General features: G+C 42.9%; 2 protein-coding genes across 2 annotated transcripts in view; one reads left to right on the forward strand and one right to left on the reverse strand.

Moving 5' to 3' along the window:
- Positions 1-2,291: 2,291 nt before the first annotated feature.
- On the forward strand, positions 2,292-10,163 carry FAM118A (family with sequence similarity 118 member A). The gene is made up of 6 exons (XM_056862651.1): positions 2,292-2,338; positions 2,526-2,778; positions 4,133-4,354; positions 6,251-6,379; positions 8,036-8,321; positions 10,079-10,163. Exons 1-6 carry the CDS (start codon positions 2,292-2,294, stop codon positions 10,135-10,137), a joined length of 996 nt encoding a protein of 331 aa, XP_056718629.1. The 3' UTR covers positions 10,138-10,163.
- A 5,195-nt stretch (positions 10,164-15,358) lies between these two features.
- The window catches only part of SMC1B (structural maintenance of chromosomes 1B), a 40,469-nt gene continuing 39,983 nt past the window's right edge, over positions 15,359-15,844 (reverse strand). Inside the window, exons 24-25 of the mRNA XM_056862588.1 lie at positions 15,693-15,803; positions 15,359-15,469 (exon numbers count right to left, since the gene is read on the reverse strand). Coding sequence (XP_056718566.1) covers positions 15,359-15,469; positions 15,693-15,803 — 222 coding nt within the window. The remainder of the gene's footprint in view (positions 15,470-15,692; positions 15,804-15,844) is intronic.

Raw genomic sequence — 15,844 nt, forward strand, 5'->3', positions numbered from 1 at the left:
TAAGCATGTAAAGGCAGAACTCTTCCAGCTGCACTGGCTTCCTGCCTGTTTCTGGGTCCAACTTCGATGGGCTGTTTTTAAACCTCAAATAAAACCTTAAATAATAGTTGCAATGAAATTCATTAGCAGCTGCCAAGGAAGGTAGCAGCAGCAAATGAGTAAAGTGGTAATGCAGTGTCTGAAGCGATTTGAGAAAGCTTGACCTGTGGTCTAGGTTGATAACTGCACACATCGTATATGAGAGACATATACAAACCGGTATTACAACTAGAACCATTCAGACCAGATGTTTGAGTAATTGGTAATAGATTTTACAATCTATAAACTTGCCTGGTTTTGATTTGAACTGTTTGTATATGTATGTATTTATTTCTGTAAATGTGTGCAGGCTTAACATGGGTTTTAATTAACCACTGATGAAGGCCCAATAGGCCGAAACGCGTTTGGTATGTGGCTGCAGATATCAACCCTAGGAAATGCCATTGTGCTATTTTAATGTTTTAAAATATTTTTAACCTTTACATAGCACTTCGATTAAATTATATTTTCAATTGTGTGTGTGTGTGTGTGTGCGCTCGCCCTGACCTGGATGGCCCAGGCTAGCCTGATCTTGTCAGATCTCAGAAGCTAAGCAGGGTCAGCCTTAGCTTCTGAGTATTTGGATGAGAGACCGCCAAGGAATACCAGGGTTGCTGTGCAGAGGAAGGCACTGGCAAACCACCTCTGTTAGTCTCTTGCCATGAAAACCCCAAAAGGGGTCGCCATAAGTCGGCTGCGACTTGAAGGCATTTTACACACACACATATATGAATATATATATTCTCTTTCTTTCTTCCTCCCTCCCTCGGATACCCAGCTTCTGTTGTTAGGTTGGGTTTTATTCCCCTCTTTTTTTCTTCTGTGACACTGTGCATGGCAATAGTTAACACAACATCAGCAAGTACCTGGTGCTTCTCTTTAAAAGTGTCAGGTCAGAACTGCCGTGTCTTCCTCTCTTTGCAGCAGCAGAGGGTGAATTCAAACAGCCTTAATAGCTATACTGCTAACTTACACTTAAACCAGGAAAGACTTCTAGGTTGTCATTGTGTAGGTCAGGCACCTTCACATAACAATGTACAGGCTTACTGATGGAACGGGAGCAAGGCTTTTGTCCTTCAGGCAGAATGAATTGACCAGCTTAAGATGGCAGCCAGCAAAGCCTGGAGTTGCCAAGCCCCTCGACTGCACCCGCTCCTATGGAACTGATAGAAGTGGGGTGGGGGTGGGGGGCAAAAGGCAGTTGCTATTTCATCAGCAATCGGTTGGTCAGTGGTAGAGCACCTGCTTGGCATGCAGAAGATCTCAGGGTCAATCCTCAGCATCTCCAGTTAAAAGAATCAGGTAAGAGGTGATGTAAAAGACCCTGGAGAGCTGTTGCCAGTATGAGTAGACAGTACTGACTTCGATGGACCAATGGTCTGATTCAGTATAAGGCAGCTTCATGTGGTGTAGTGGTTAAGAGCAGTGGACTCTAATCTGGAGAACCAGGTTCGATCCTCCGCTCCTCCACGGGAAGCCTGCTGGGTGACCTTGGGTCAGTCATAGTTCTCTCAGAACTCCCTCAGCCCCACCTACCTCACAAGCAGGGTGGTGCTGCTTCAGTCGTCTTGTTTGGGGACTTTCCGGAGGCACCTGGTTGGCCACTGTGTGAACAGACAGCTGGACTTGATGGGCCTTGGTCTGATCCAGCAGGGCTTTTCTTATGTTCTTAAGATGTCTGTTGTGAAGAGGGAAAGAGAAGGTATTGTAAGCTGCTTTGTGACTCCTTATGGTAGAAAAAAGCAGGATATAAAAACCAACTCTTATTCATTTCTCAGCAACCTCTTTAAAGTACCCTTAACTGATATGTTGAGTCTTGAGAATGTAGCAGCATTATGCTTCTTTGGGGTTTTTGTTTTAACTCTTGAAAAGTCAGACAAGTGCTCCATTTTACACATGAACACATGAAGCTGCCTTATACTGAATCAGACCCTTGGTTCATCAAAGTCAGTATTGTCTACTCAGACCAGCAGCGGTTCTCCAGGGTCTCAGGCAGAGGTCTTTCACATCACCTACTTGCCTCGTCCCTCTAACTGGAGATGCCGGGGATTGAACCTGGGACCTTCTGCATGCCAAGCAGATGCTCTACAAACTGAGCCACAGCCCCTCCCCTTAAACCTATTCTGTGTTTTAATGTGCCAAAGTCTCAAAATTTTCAACAAGGTAACTTCATACCTACTGAATTCTTGTATTGTTTCACAGGGGTTGAAGAGATGGATTCAGCAGACAGGAAGACAAATAGAAGTGAACAAAAATCAAGGTAAGAATAACCCTTTGAGGTTTATGAGAATGTATGGCTCGCGGCTGCTCTTTTAATTAGCTGCCTGACCAATTAAGACTTGGTACTTTATTACTTGATCGAAGGGTTTTTAATGTGATTGACTAGATGCAGCTCTATTAGCTATGATGAAATAATGGGATTTATTTTTGACTGTTTTTTGCCCTAGGAAATTTTTAAAAAGTCTCATACGGAAGCAGCCCCGGGACCTCCTGTTGATGATCGGGACGGGAGTGAGCGCTGCAGTCGCCCCTGGAATCGCAGCCCTTCGCTCCTGGAGGAGCTGCATTGAAGCAGTTATTGAAGCGGCTGACCAGCTAGAGGTTCTGCATCCGGGTGACGTGGCTGAATTCCGCAAGAAAGTGGTCAAAGACCGAGATCTACTGGTGGTTGCCCATGACCTAATCCGAAAGATGTCGCCGGTAAGCGTACATTTTACAAGAACATCCTTAACAAATCTTATTCCTGGTTTATTGATGAAGATCCAGCTGTTTAGATTGGTCCATACAGTAACATAGTTATTGTCTGTTACATGGCTTAAGGAGCCCCGTGGCGCAGAGTACTGCAGTCCAAGCTCTGCTGACGACCTGAGTTCGATCCCAACGGAAGTTGGTTTCAGGTAGCCGGCTCAGGGTTGACTCAGCCTTCCATCCTTCCGAGGTCGGTAAAATGAGGACCCACCTTGCTGGGGGTAAAGGGAAGATGACTGGGAAAGGCACTGGCAAACCACCCCGTAAACAAAGTCTGCCTAGAAAACGTTGGGATGTGACGTCACCCCATGGGTCAGGAATGACCCGGTGCTTGCACAGGGGACCTTTACCTTTTTTACATGGCTTAACCCAAAGGTTATTCAAAGACCAGGTACCTTCTGTGGAGATAGATCATGATGGGTTAGCTGTAGTCTGTCTGTTAGCAGTAGAAAAGAGCAAGAGTCCAGTAGCAAAGGGAAGATGACTGGGGAAGGCACTGGCAAACCACCCCATAAACAAAGTCTGCCTAGTAAACGTTGCGATGTGATGTCACCCCATGGGGCAGGAGTGACCCGGTGCTTGCACAAGGGACCTTTACCTTTTTAAGGATGTGTCACCGGCCACCAAGATTAAGTTAATTTATGCCATTGTATTCCCTAATACTATGTATGGGTGTGAAAACTGGACAATGAAGAAAGCTGATAGGAAGAAAGTAGATTCCTTTGAAATGTGGTGTTGGAGGAGAGTGTTACGGATATTGTGGACTGCCAAAAAAACACAAAAAAACAAATCAGTGTGTTATAGATCAAATCAAGCCTGAACTGACCCTAGAAGCTAAAATGACTAAACTGAGGCTATCGTATTTTGGTCTTATTATGAGAAGACAAGAGTCACTGGAAAAGACAGTCATGCCAGGAAAAGTTCAGGGCAGCAGGAAAAGAGGAAGATCCAACAAGAGATGGATTGACTCAATAAAGAAAGCCACAGCCCTCAGTTTGCAAGATCTGAGCAAGGCTGTCAAAGATAGGACATTTGGGAGGACTTTGATTCATAGGGTCACCATGAGTCGGAAGTGACTTGATGGCGCTTAACACACACACACGTGTTTTCATGAGACAAAGCTCACTTTTTCAGATACTGAAGAAGATACTGAAGAAGATATCTGAAGAAGTGAGCTGTGGCTCACAAAATCTCATACCCTGCCAGAATTTTTGTTAGTCTTTAAGGTACTACTGGACTCTTGCTCTTTTCTACTAGAATAATATCTTGTTTCTCTTATATGTTGCTATTCTTTTTCCTCCTCCAGCGCACAGGAGATGCCAAGCCCAACTTTTTCCAGGATTGCCTAATGGAGGTTTTCGACAATTTGGAGCAACACATTCAGAATCCTGTTGTTTTGCGGTCAATCCTGCGGTTGATGGAGAGAGGTACCATGGTGCTTACCACCAATTATGACAACTTACTTGAAATCTTTGGTCAGCAACAGGGTAAACCAATGGAATCTCTCGACTTGAAAGATAAGGACAAGGTACGAGGCGAGCAATAGAGTGTTCTTCTGGAAGCTCTCTGCCCCTACTCTCTGTTTACTAGTAGCGATACTAGATAGTTTGACCTGCTGCCGTTCTTGTGATTGGCTGTGTTTTGTTGCTCAGGCCTTATTGTGTCCTTGAAAAACATAAATAATTTTAAAAGCAAGATTTTAGACGTTTGTCCATTTTCTTTTCTTCCTTTTTTTGTGTGTCCATTTTCAATATCAAGGCTCTGAGACTACAGCTGGCACTAATAAGTTGTTCCAAATCTTGTGCCGTGAATATGTCCTGGTGTTTTTTAATATAGCCAGTAAATGCCCATGGACTTTGGGACAGAATCAGGTATTCCTTATTGTCCCAAAGAAGCTAGTTAAGGACCTCATGCCCCATAAGTGGACTTTCTATAGATGTGTTCTGGGAGTTCCCAGCTGCAAACTCAATTCCCAGGCATGCATGGGCCCAATACGGATAGTGACTGTGACATGCAAAGAGAAGGGGCCTTCCCTTCTGCACTGTTTTCTTCACCTGAAACAGCCATGGGGATCTGCTATCTTGCCCACTGGGGAAAAGACAGGTTGCTTACCATTAACTGCTGGACTTTGAGTGGTCTTTTGCGCATTCACACTGATAGGCTTTGTACCTGCACAGAGCTACAATTTGGAAATGTCTAGAACTAGATTTTAGGCACAAAAATCTCCTACCCTCGGAGAAACAGTTTAGACTGCATTGATATGTAGGCAGGGAGTTGCACCTTCCTGCAAGATGTAGTAATACACTTCAGCTAACTGAAGGGAAGGTGGCTGGGTCGTGTGAATGTGCAGACGCCCTCTTGAAGAAGAACCGTTACAGGTAAGGAGCCTGCCTTAACTTCTTCGTGGTCTCTATGCATCCCACTGATAGGTATAGACTTCTTGAGCCGGCACGCAGGCATTACTCACAGACTCTCAGCAGTGCCATTGATGGTTCAATGCATACAAAATTATTAAAATTATTGTTTAAAATTACATTCAGGCTATGTGTATGAAATATACCTAAAACTTAAATGAATTTCGTGTTTAGACTTAGATCCTATCCCCAAGATATCTCATTATGTATAAGCAAAAATGCCAAAATATTCCAAAATAGGGAAAGATCTGAAATACGGACCACTTCTTGTCCCAAGTAGTCCGGATAAGGGATACTCAACCTGTGTATATTTTGCTATCAAGTCACAGCTGACTTATGGCAACCCCTGGTGGGGTTTTCAAAGCAAGAGTCTTTCAGAGGTGATTTGCCATTGCCTGCCTCCGCGTCACGACCCTGGACTTCCTTGGTGGTCTCCCATCCAAGTACCAGCCAGGACTGACCCTGCTTAGCTTCTGAGATCTGACAAAATCAGGCTAGCCTGGGATTCTCCAGGTCAGGGTGTGAGCTGTGTATAATGGAAGGTAAATAAAGGGCTCACTACAGCTGGTGATGAGGGTGGGCAAAAATGGAAACATTGTGTGAGGGGGCCCCTGCCCCAAGGCATGACATGGCCATTATGGGATGAGTTTCTAGGGAAATTTCCCCAGCCCTGATAGACAAGATTTTACCCCATTGTTTTCTGGAATATGGTTGGAGGCTTTGGTTTTTTAGGGTGTGTGTGTTTTTTTTTTTTAAGGGACAAAGTATCTGTAAAATATTTTGATTTGATTGTGTGATTGTTTGGTTTGTAGCATTTTCAAGCCCGCTGTTTAGGTTTTTACATCATGGTTACAAGATTATTGTCTGTCTGTCTGTCTGTCTGTCTGTCTGTCTGTCTGTCTGTCTGTCTGTCTGTCTGTCTGTCTATCTATCTATCTATCTATCTATCTATCTATCTATCCCTGGCCTTTTCCTGGAATGCTCAGTAGCAACCAACTCTTTTTCTCTAGGTTCTCCAGTGGGCAAAAGGTCACATCAAGTATGGTGTCCTTCACATTCATGGCTTGTACACCGATCCCTGTGGAATGGTATTGGACCCTTCAGGATATAAAGACGTTACGCAAGATCCTGAAGTGATGGTAAATGCATGTTTTGAGCCCAGGCCAAAATTAAAGCAATGTTGCACTTACCTGTAACTGTTGTTCATCGAGTGGTCTTCTGTGCAGTCCCACATGGGGGCCTGCGCAGGGGCCACAAAGATGAAATGTTGTTTTAAGCCATGTGCCTCAAAAGCTTAAAGGAATGGGATGGAGGAGGGACCAGATGTCAAAGTTGGATTACACTTAAATGTAATTCCACATCCTAAAGCTGACTGGTAGAGGAGGCAGGGCCAAGCTTGAAGTTCGTAGGAGGCAAAGCCGAACCCAGTATCTCCCTCCTTGCTTTGCAAAAGAATTGCAGAAGCGGAATGAAAAGAAATGAAGAAAAACTGTAGGGAGAGGGAAGGAGGAATTAAAGGAAGACTGGGGGGTAAGGAAGGGAGAAAGAGAAGGGGGGATAAAAAGAAGGAATGCCATGCACTGACTAAGAAAAGCCCGGGTGCTTACCATTCAGCTCAGTGGGGCCAGGGGTAGTACCTATGACACCACTATGTTGGCAAACGGTCTAGGCTGTGGTTCTTCTTCTACTGTAGTTTCTTACATTTAAGGCACAGTTTTGTGAAAAAGCTGGAGGAGTTCACCTTCCATGACCTTCAGCCCTTGACACTGATCTTTTATCTATGTTGGACTACTTGCACATACAATTACCTATTACATGGGTTGCCATTGCCTGCCTCCGCATCACAACCCTTCTCCAGTTAAAGGAAGCAGGCAAGTAGGTGATGTGAAAGACCTCTACCTGAGACCTTAGAGAGCCACGGCTGGTCTGATAAACAATAATGACTTCAATGGACCAAGGGTCTGATCCAGTATAAGGCAGCTTCATGTGTGTTCATGGGTTGGATCCAACCAGCTTTTCCTGCTGATGAAAAAGGAAGGAGGGGTCCCCTCTCATCACCCAAAAAGGTTGTCGTGTGTGTGCGTGTGGGGGGGATTATGGAATCTACATGTACAAAACCATGGGATGCTGGCCAGAGTGAAGGAGGAAGTTGGCTGGATTCAGTTCCTTCCTTTCCTCCAAGGAGTGCTCATGTTGTTATACTTTCATGTGAAGTAGGCCAGACTCTCAGTCAGCTTGTTGAGAACCAGCGTGGTGTAGTGGTTAAGAGCGGTGGTTTGGAGCAGTGGCCTTTGATCTGGAGAACCGGGTTTGATTCCCCACTCCTCCACATGAGCGGCGGAGGCTAATCTGGTGAACTAGATTTGTTTCCCCACTCTTACTCATGAAGCCAGCTGGGTAACCTAGGGCTAGTCACACTCTCTCAGCCCCACCTACCTCCCAGGGTGTCTGTCAAAGTACCTTAAGTATATTCATGGGAAAGTATTCCATGGGCACAACCCAAAACCTTACAAAGAAGTCTCAGAAGTTTCTAGCCTACAGCAATGCTTACTAGCTCATAGATACCAATATAAATTCTTTGTAATACAGTAGCCGCAAGACACCCCACCCCCCTCCATTTAAAAAACTTTCCGGTCTATTCACTTGGAGGCGATTCTGAGATAACCAAGGATATGGCTGTTTTCAAACCTGAAGTAAATGTAGATCCCTTGACAATGTTTCTGTGATCTGAACTTTGACATCTCTGTGTATCCTTTATAGTTGGACAAATACTGTGAACTGCTTGTTCTTGACAGGAGGTTTTACAGAACCTGTACCGTACAAAATCGTTTTTGTTTCTGGGCTGTGGAGAGACCCTATGCGATCAGATATTTCAAGCTCTCTTTCTCTACACCGTCAAAAACAAGGTGGATTTAGAACATTATATGCTGGTGCTCAAAGAAAATGAAGACCAGTTTTTTAAACTTCAGGCAGATATGCTTCTACACGGCATCAAAGTAGTGTCCTATGGGGACTGTTTTGAAAGTTTCCCAGAGTACGTTGAAGATCTCACCACTCAGATTTGCAAACAGAAGAGTCCAGGTATTGTATACAGTAGAAATGTATGTATGCCTTTATTATATAGTTGATGATTTTACAATTTTTGTCACTTTTGATAAGGATTTATATTTTTAAAATCTGTTCACTATTTTGTTTTTGTTCTTGCAAACGTCTTTAAGAACCAAGGTGGCGGAGTGTACATGGAAGTAAGAGATAAAGAAATGTGCCTTTTAGTTATGTTCGCATCAGTTAGCTTCCCACTGCCAGGGTCAATTGGTAAATGCATAGATCTTGAGAAGGGGGAGCCATATATCATCCCATCTCTCACCTTCGATGGTCACCGTACCATGACAAATGTTGCTGTCTTGTATCTGTCAGGGTTTTCTCATGGGTGGGTGGGGAGAGAGGGAGAAATTGGACTTTTTGTGAGTTTCCATTTTGTTCAAGTGATGGAGAGGCTGTTGGGAAGGGTCTTCTGTGTACTTCTGTTAGAAGGTTCAAATGTTTCTGGGATCACAAGGCCAGAAGGGTCTCTTCTTCCGAAGTTGAGTCATAATTTCAGCTTCTTGAAAGAAGAAACTGTCAACTCATCCCTCAAGGCAACAACATGGCTTGAGACAGGTGCACAGCATATAAAAAGAAAAGAAAAAGCTAACAGTGATCATGAGAGAAGAGAGGTGTTCCTAGGAGGTCGTGAAGTAACTAAGCAACCCACAAGGTATGCCAAGTAACAAATTACCTCAAGGGACCCAGTGGGCAGATCACAGTTTCTTCAAAACAAATTGCTGGTTGGGGTTTGCTGGCTTGGTATCTCTAGGGTAAAATGGGAATTCATGTGAAGTCTTCATTTTTGTGTGTGGTGAGGAAAGACAGGAATAGGATGGCCAAAAGCAATGATTGAATCATCTCCAGAAGGGTCATTGTGTTGTGTTGGGGACAAAGCAAAAAGTCATTGCGGTGTGTTGAGGAGGGGCTGTGGCTCAGTGGTAGAGCATCTGCTCGGCATGCAGAAGGTATCAGGTTCAATCCCCAGCATCTCCAGTTAGGTGATGTGAAAGACCCCTGCCTGAGACCCTGGAGAGCCTCTGCCGGTCTGAGTAGACAATACTGACTTTGATGGACCAAGGGTCTGATTCAGTAGAAGGCAGCTTCATGTGTTCATGTGTAATCTGCGGTGGTTCTCCATTGGGTAGAAAGATGGGGGTATGTATGAAGTAAATATAGCAAACAATAAGGGGGGCAGATAAAAGGTAGGTTGGCTGGTGTGTGGGAAGGAGAGAAGCAGGAAGAGAGGCAATGGGTGCTTCCAGGAAAAAGAGAAAATAGTGGGGGAGAAGAAAATGGGACCCCTTCCCCCACACACACACAAGTCCCCCACTTGTCTCCTATTCCTGAGGTGGCTATTCTGAGATTAAAATTCTTCAGAATAACCTCCTGATGGAGAATTGAGGAACCCTTTCCTCTCGAAGTGTGATGGTCAAAAAACTTTACAGTGCTCTCTAGTAAAGAAAATGAGACAGGAACGACCTGGGAGAAGAGGAGCCACTCCTGATATTGGAAGGCTTTGAGCTCTGCCTTCTGACACAGGAGTCTACCCATTCCTGCTTTTCCTCACTAGATGAGAAGAAAAAATAATTATCCCAGTAAGGGAAGGAGAACACATGTAGTTGTCTGCATAAAACACACACTTCCAAAATCTTTTATATAACTGACTGCAAAAAGTGCATTGTGTGACTTGGTAAATTTAAATGAAACCATATCCAATCTGGTTCATGTCTGCATTTACATTCTTTCTCTAGATGCTGAACAAGTGGACAGTACAACACTTCTTGGTCAAGTATATTTTTATTTACATTAATAATTTGTAATATTGAATTTGGGTGTAGTCTTAGGAGCAACTGGGTATCATGATTATATATGTGTTGTGTGTGTTTATATATGTAAAGTAATATATAAACCTGCCCTTCTGATCTGAAATCACCAGTGCTTTCAGGCGATTAGCGAATTTGATTTTTGTATAGCAAGACCTTATTCTTGGAGTGTTATATGCATAGAGTTTCTCCTAATTTTTGTCAACATTTTAGTGCTGAAGGTGGCACTGGAAAAAGCTGTCTTTTATGAGAACCTCCTATGCTACTATTTTATTATCATGCCATTAAAGTTGACTGAAACTGGAGAACCTCCTATGAACATTACTTAAGGCTGATTCATATATTTATTCTGAGGTGGTGAAGTATAGTTCTGTCAGTAAAGGCTTGCTACAGGATCCAAGCCAAGTTTTTGGATATTGTATTTTCCCCATTTTTCATGTTGGAGCAGTTATCCAAAATAGGTGTATCAGGGTGAAAAATGAAGAGGTAGTCACTGTAGCGGGGCATAGGGACCGCCACAAGAAATATGACAACTGGCTCGCAGTGTATTACACAGACTCTGCTAAGGCTGTGGCCTCCAATTGGGGCAGACTTGCATGTTCTCTGAGTGCATCCAATCCCAGAGGGGAAAAAGCTTCACTGGTGGGATTTTTTAAAGTAGAATTATGGTGTGACTCCTTATGTGCCAAGGGGCTAGTTAGACCAAATTATTTTTTTTATGGTGGCCACTATTTTTACAGCCTGTAAGTTTATTATAAGGAGCCCAGTGGCGCAGAGTGGTAAGCTGCAGTACTGCAGTCCAAGCTCTGCTCACGACCTGAGTTCGATCCCGATGGTTTCAGGTAGCCGGCTCAAGGTTGACTCAGCCTTCCATCCTTCCGAGGTCGGTAAAATGAGTACCCAGCTTGCTGGGGGTAAAGGGAAGATGACTGGGGAAGGCACTGGCAAACCACCCCGCAAACAAAGTCTGCCTAGTAAACGTCGGGATGTGATGTCACCCCATGGGTCAGGAATGGCCTGGTGCTTGTACAGGGGACCCTTATCATACTTAAGTTTATTATGTGTCCCACATTTAACATTGCTTATTCTTGCAGGAACTTCATGTGTAGACTGTGCAAAAAGAAGGTTGGGGGACAGTGGCAGTGATCCTAAGAGAGCAAGGCTGCCCGATAATGGTAATTTTCAGTTAATTTTAGTTCATGGGGCATGTAAGTATCATGTTAAATACAGCACAGTTCTCACTGATACACACTTAACAAAACAGAACTGCAGATATAAAGGAAGCACATGTCCTGATCTTCAAAGCGGGTGGCTATAATCAATTCCGTTGTTTACCTGAATGCCTTGCAGGTATGCAAACTGATGGGATTGTAAAGACAAAATAAAGCAGAGTTTTCCAAAAGAAATTACCCCTGCAGTTGCTAGATTGTCTAAAAATGTTAAATCAGTATGTAAACAGAATTATTGCTTGTTTTATAACTTTAGTCAAGAAGAAATAGTAACCAAATGACAGAGGGCATGACCTCAAGCAATTGCAGATATCATCCAAGGGGTTTTAACTTTAAAACTCTTGTTCTGTTAATGTTTAAGCAAAATTTACATTTACATTAGTTTACATTTCCATTCCTGGAAGTAAAATGAGTGTTATCTACCATTACTTATGATTGCTTCCATAGCTAGAAACATTTTAAGTTGTTCGTGGCATGTGTTGACCATCAAGTCACTTTCTGTAATGTGCAGAAATTTACACTGGTACTTCCTAGATAAATGCTGTGTCTTTATTAAGGCCATTGACACTGAACAGGCAAGTGATTTGGGGCAACCCATGATGTGGTACTTTGATATGAAAATAAAATGTGAGGCAGCATGCTCAGATGTAACGCTCTGGGCTCTTAACTGATAGAACATAAAAAGGACCGAAAGACTCAAAACTCTCTTCACATTGAGGTAGGAGCTTATTCTTGCAAGTCCCTTTTATAATCATAGAGTTTCTTGGCGTTTCATATTCAGTGCCACCAGTGTTTTTAGTGTCCCCCACCTAACTACTCTCTTTTATCAGTTTCTAAAGCAGAATTAATTTTTTAAACAGGTACTGCTGAAGATGGTGTCCTTCCATGAATATCATAATATAACTTGAAAAGCAGCTGTCTATTACTTGTGCCATCTGTTTATATTACAGTAATCAAAATAGTGTGGAAAGGATCTTGTAAATTCATGTGAACTGAAACTAGATGAAGACATGGATCCCTTAATAATTTGTTAGGGATGGATAAATATATCACTCCCTGGATAAAACAGCTAAAGACACTTTCTGAGAAGCGGATACTGCGTTATCTGCTGTCAAATGTGTGAGAGATGTGGCAACTTTTCTCTTTATAGTGTCAAGGAAAAATTAAATTTCATTTCCCCTTTTAAAGTGTGAAGTGGCTGATGGGTAGCCAGTGGCTGTTAAATTAGGGAATGAAAGGATCCTTTATAACACACTTCTGTACACCAGTATATGTACATTTCATGGGTATTCTTTAGCCAAGCCTGATTTGTTACTACCTCAGGGATGTATTTCACACACTTCATGTGACAAGAACGTTTTGCTTTTATCTCTTTTGAACTTGACTCAACTTGTGTAGAATAGCAAATTAAACTTACTTTTGTACATTTTATAATTTTCTAATTAGAATATAAGCAAGTGGGGCAATTTTCTCTTAATGAAATGGGGATCATTAAGGGCTCTGTTTGTGCATTCATTTTAATAAAAAAAATTAAAAGCAAATGTCTCCTCGGTTTGTTTATTACCTTTGAAGAAATATTGTACCAGTTTATAAAAATGCAAATTAGAAAATGCCAGTCCCAGTCAGCGGGCATGGTATACTCAGGCTTCTGTCAAGCCCATTCTTTGCTGTTACTGACAAAGAAATTCATAAAAGTTTTTCTAGAATGTGTCACTGCAGATAGAAGAGATCACACCGTTTCTGTGTTAGAGCCCTGGTTTCTTGCGTAGCCTTTCCCTGGCATTGGAATAAGAGTTGGTTTTTATGTGCCGGTTTTCTCTACCTTTGAAGGACAATCAAACTGGCCTACAATCTCCTTCCTTTACTTTCCCCACAACAGACACCTTGTGAGGTAAGTGAGGCTGAGAGAGCTCTAAGAGAACTATGACTAGCCCAAGGTCACCCAGCAGGCTTCATGTGTAGGAGTGGGGAAACCATGGTTTACCAGATTAGAGTCTGCTGCTCATGTGGAGGAGTGGGGAATCAAACTCGGTTCTCCAGATCAGAGTCCACCGCTCCTAACCACTACATCCTGCATAGTCTTCTATGCTGAGGAAAACCAGTGGTAGAGCACAAGAAGGGATTTACCCCATCATCTGCCAATGGTGTGAACATGGCACAATTTGTACACTCTGTTCTAGAGATGGCTCTTAACTGTTAAGAAGGAACGAGACTAGGGCTTCTAAAGGCAAGCATAAGATTTAATAGCATTCCAGTGGCAACAGTATCTCAAAGCATGGCTAGCCAACTTAACCAGAAACTAGAATTAAATATCCACATTTGACAACTGTCCAGTGTAAATGACATCACCACTAACAAAGACACAAATTCCCTTGGCCAAGGAAGCATCCTCCTGACTTCTAGAGAGTCAGGTTTGCCAGTCACCTTGGTAAAGGTTCCATTAAATGGCATTCCCCCTGTGCTCATTTGATGCTTTGAAAGGCACTATTAATTTTGCAGTGGCTCTAGGCCAAACGAAATACTGCTTGCAGATGCATGTCCTTTAAAAAAAAACCTAGAAAAGCTACTTCTGGTAGAGTGACCAGGACTAGGAGAGAGGGCTTAACCTTCTCCATGTCTGTTTTCCTACTACAAGCTGCCCTTTAGTAGCTTAAGTCCTGGTGGTTTCCAAAAACCCACACACCTTAAGGGGTCATTTGACCAAGAAAAGTATTAAGCAGTTCCCCTTTACTCCCCAAAGCAGCTTATATAAAAATAAGCCTCTGTCCATCTGAATTACAATTTATACATTATGAAGAATATAGGTTGGGTCCAGAGTCCGATGTAACAATGACACATGAGTTGCAGGATCTCTGTTCCCCTGCACGCAGTGCCCAGTTCAGATTGTGACTCTGGCATGTGTGGAGAAGGGATTTCAGGCCCCCCACCCATTTCCCTGACTTGAAATGGTCTAAGGGAGGGGACAGCACAAGCACCCACGCCCTAGGACCATTGCTTGTTAGGAAAACAGCATGGGTGGGTGGAGGGCTGCTTAAAAGCCCTTTTCTTCAAGTGTGCCACAGCTGCAATCCCAACTGGGCGCTGTGCACGCAGGAGCTGAGGAGGACCTGCAATTCAGAGGCTCTATCTCCACATTACAAAGTCCTTGTGTTTGTTGGGGAACAACAGAAAGACTTTGATTTGCACGTGTGTTGGGAGTTTTGTGGTGCACAAGAGCTCTTTTCTGTTTGTGGCCACACCACACGGGGAAGCAGCTGTAGCCCTCCCTCTCTCCCAGGCTACTGCATCCGCAAACTGCTTTATGGAGCCAGTGGTGGCTCTATCGTCCAAACTTATGTGCAGCCATACAAGTAACATCATTTTTACAGTGAGGCCAATAGTGGTTCCACGGGGTGGGTTGCAGATGTGAAAGTGTGTGGGGGAAGGGGGAGGCATACATCTGGGAGGCACAAAACTCCCATCACATGTGTGACCCAAAGTCCTCAGTGTTCCACAGCACACACAAAGGGGCACTGTAATGTACAGGAGCTTCATGTGTGACTATTATAGTGCACACAGGGTGGGGAAACTGAACTCCAGCCTGTAATCTTTGTCCAACCTTGTATACCGTCAGTTGTTCACAAGGTGATTATGTGGGCGCTAAACCTAAGGTTAATAGTGAATCAGACCAATGTGAAAGGTATTTGTAACAACATAGCTACTGGCATTCAGAAAGGCTCACTTGAAACGAAAAGTTATACCTCTCCCATGCAATACACAAACACATATTTTCAGAGCAGTTTGGCCACTAGATATTACCAGTCTTAGCAGTTAACTTCCAGAGAATTCATTTGACAGAACAAACATAAACAATCAGTGTCCAGACTTAAAACAGTCACAAATTTTAACTTCAAAGTTTCACTAATACTCATTAACATTCAAATTTGGATAACAACGGTTAAACAACATTCTCTAAACACCCACCAACTAACTTCATGTTTTATTTTAACACGGAGCTCTTTTTGCGTTTCAGTTGCCTTTCGTTTTCATTTGAGTCTAGATACAGAGTAAGGTCCAGGGTCAATACTTGACTAAACATAAAATCATCTTCCTGAGAAAGGAAATTATCAGAATGAGTATCATACAGCTTGACATAATGATACACCAGAAGCACAACTAGCACTTTTAACTATTGCTTTACAATTAAAGTATACACATATTTATAAATTTTAAATTTAGTATGCATTTCAACAACCCAACACCTATTCTACAAAAGTGAAGTTATATCCTGTTTCTATTTTCTTTTAAAGAAACTGGAGAGAGGTAATATATACCTGAGGACAAACTCCAACTAATGCATCTGCTTTAGAATAAAACTCTTCCTTTAGAGAAATAACAATGATCTGAAACTTTTCATGGGACTGTTGCTTGATGAAACTTGATACCTAGAAGTAGGGAAAGCAGCATGAAGTGGGTTTTTGATGGT

Source organism: Euleptes europaea, chromosome 17 (assembly GCF_029931775.1).
Source record: "Euleptes europaea isolate rEulEur1 chromosome 17, rEulEur1.hap1, whole genome shotgun sequence".
NCBI classification, from domain to species: domain Eukaryota; kingdom Metazoa; phylum Chordata; class Lepidosauria; order Squamata; family Sphaerodactylidae; genus Euleptes; species Euleptes europaea.

What these genes read in the sequence shown, in the direction of transcription:
- FAM118A (XM_056862651.1), top strand. Translation starts at nt 2,292, where the DNA reads ATGGATTCAGCAGACAGGAAGACAAATAGAAGTGAACAAAAATCAAG. An exon ending in TAATCCGAAAGATGTCGCCG is followed by an intron (nt 2,779 to 4,132) that starts GTAAGCGTACAT and finishes TTCCTCCTCCAG; the next exon opens with CGCACAGGAGATGCCAAGCC. An exon ending in CGCAAGATCCTGAAGTGATG is followed by an intron (nt 6,380 to 8,035) that starts GTAAATGCATGT and finishes TGTTCTTGACAG; the next exon opens with GAGGTTTTACAGAACCTGTA.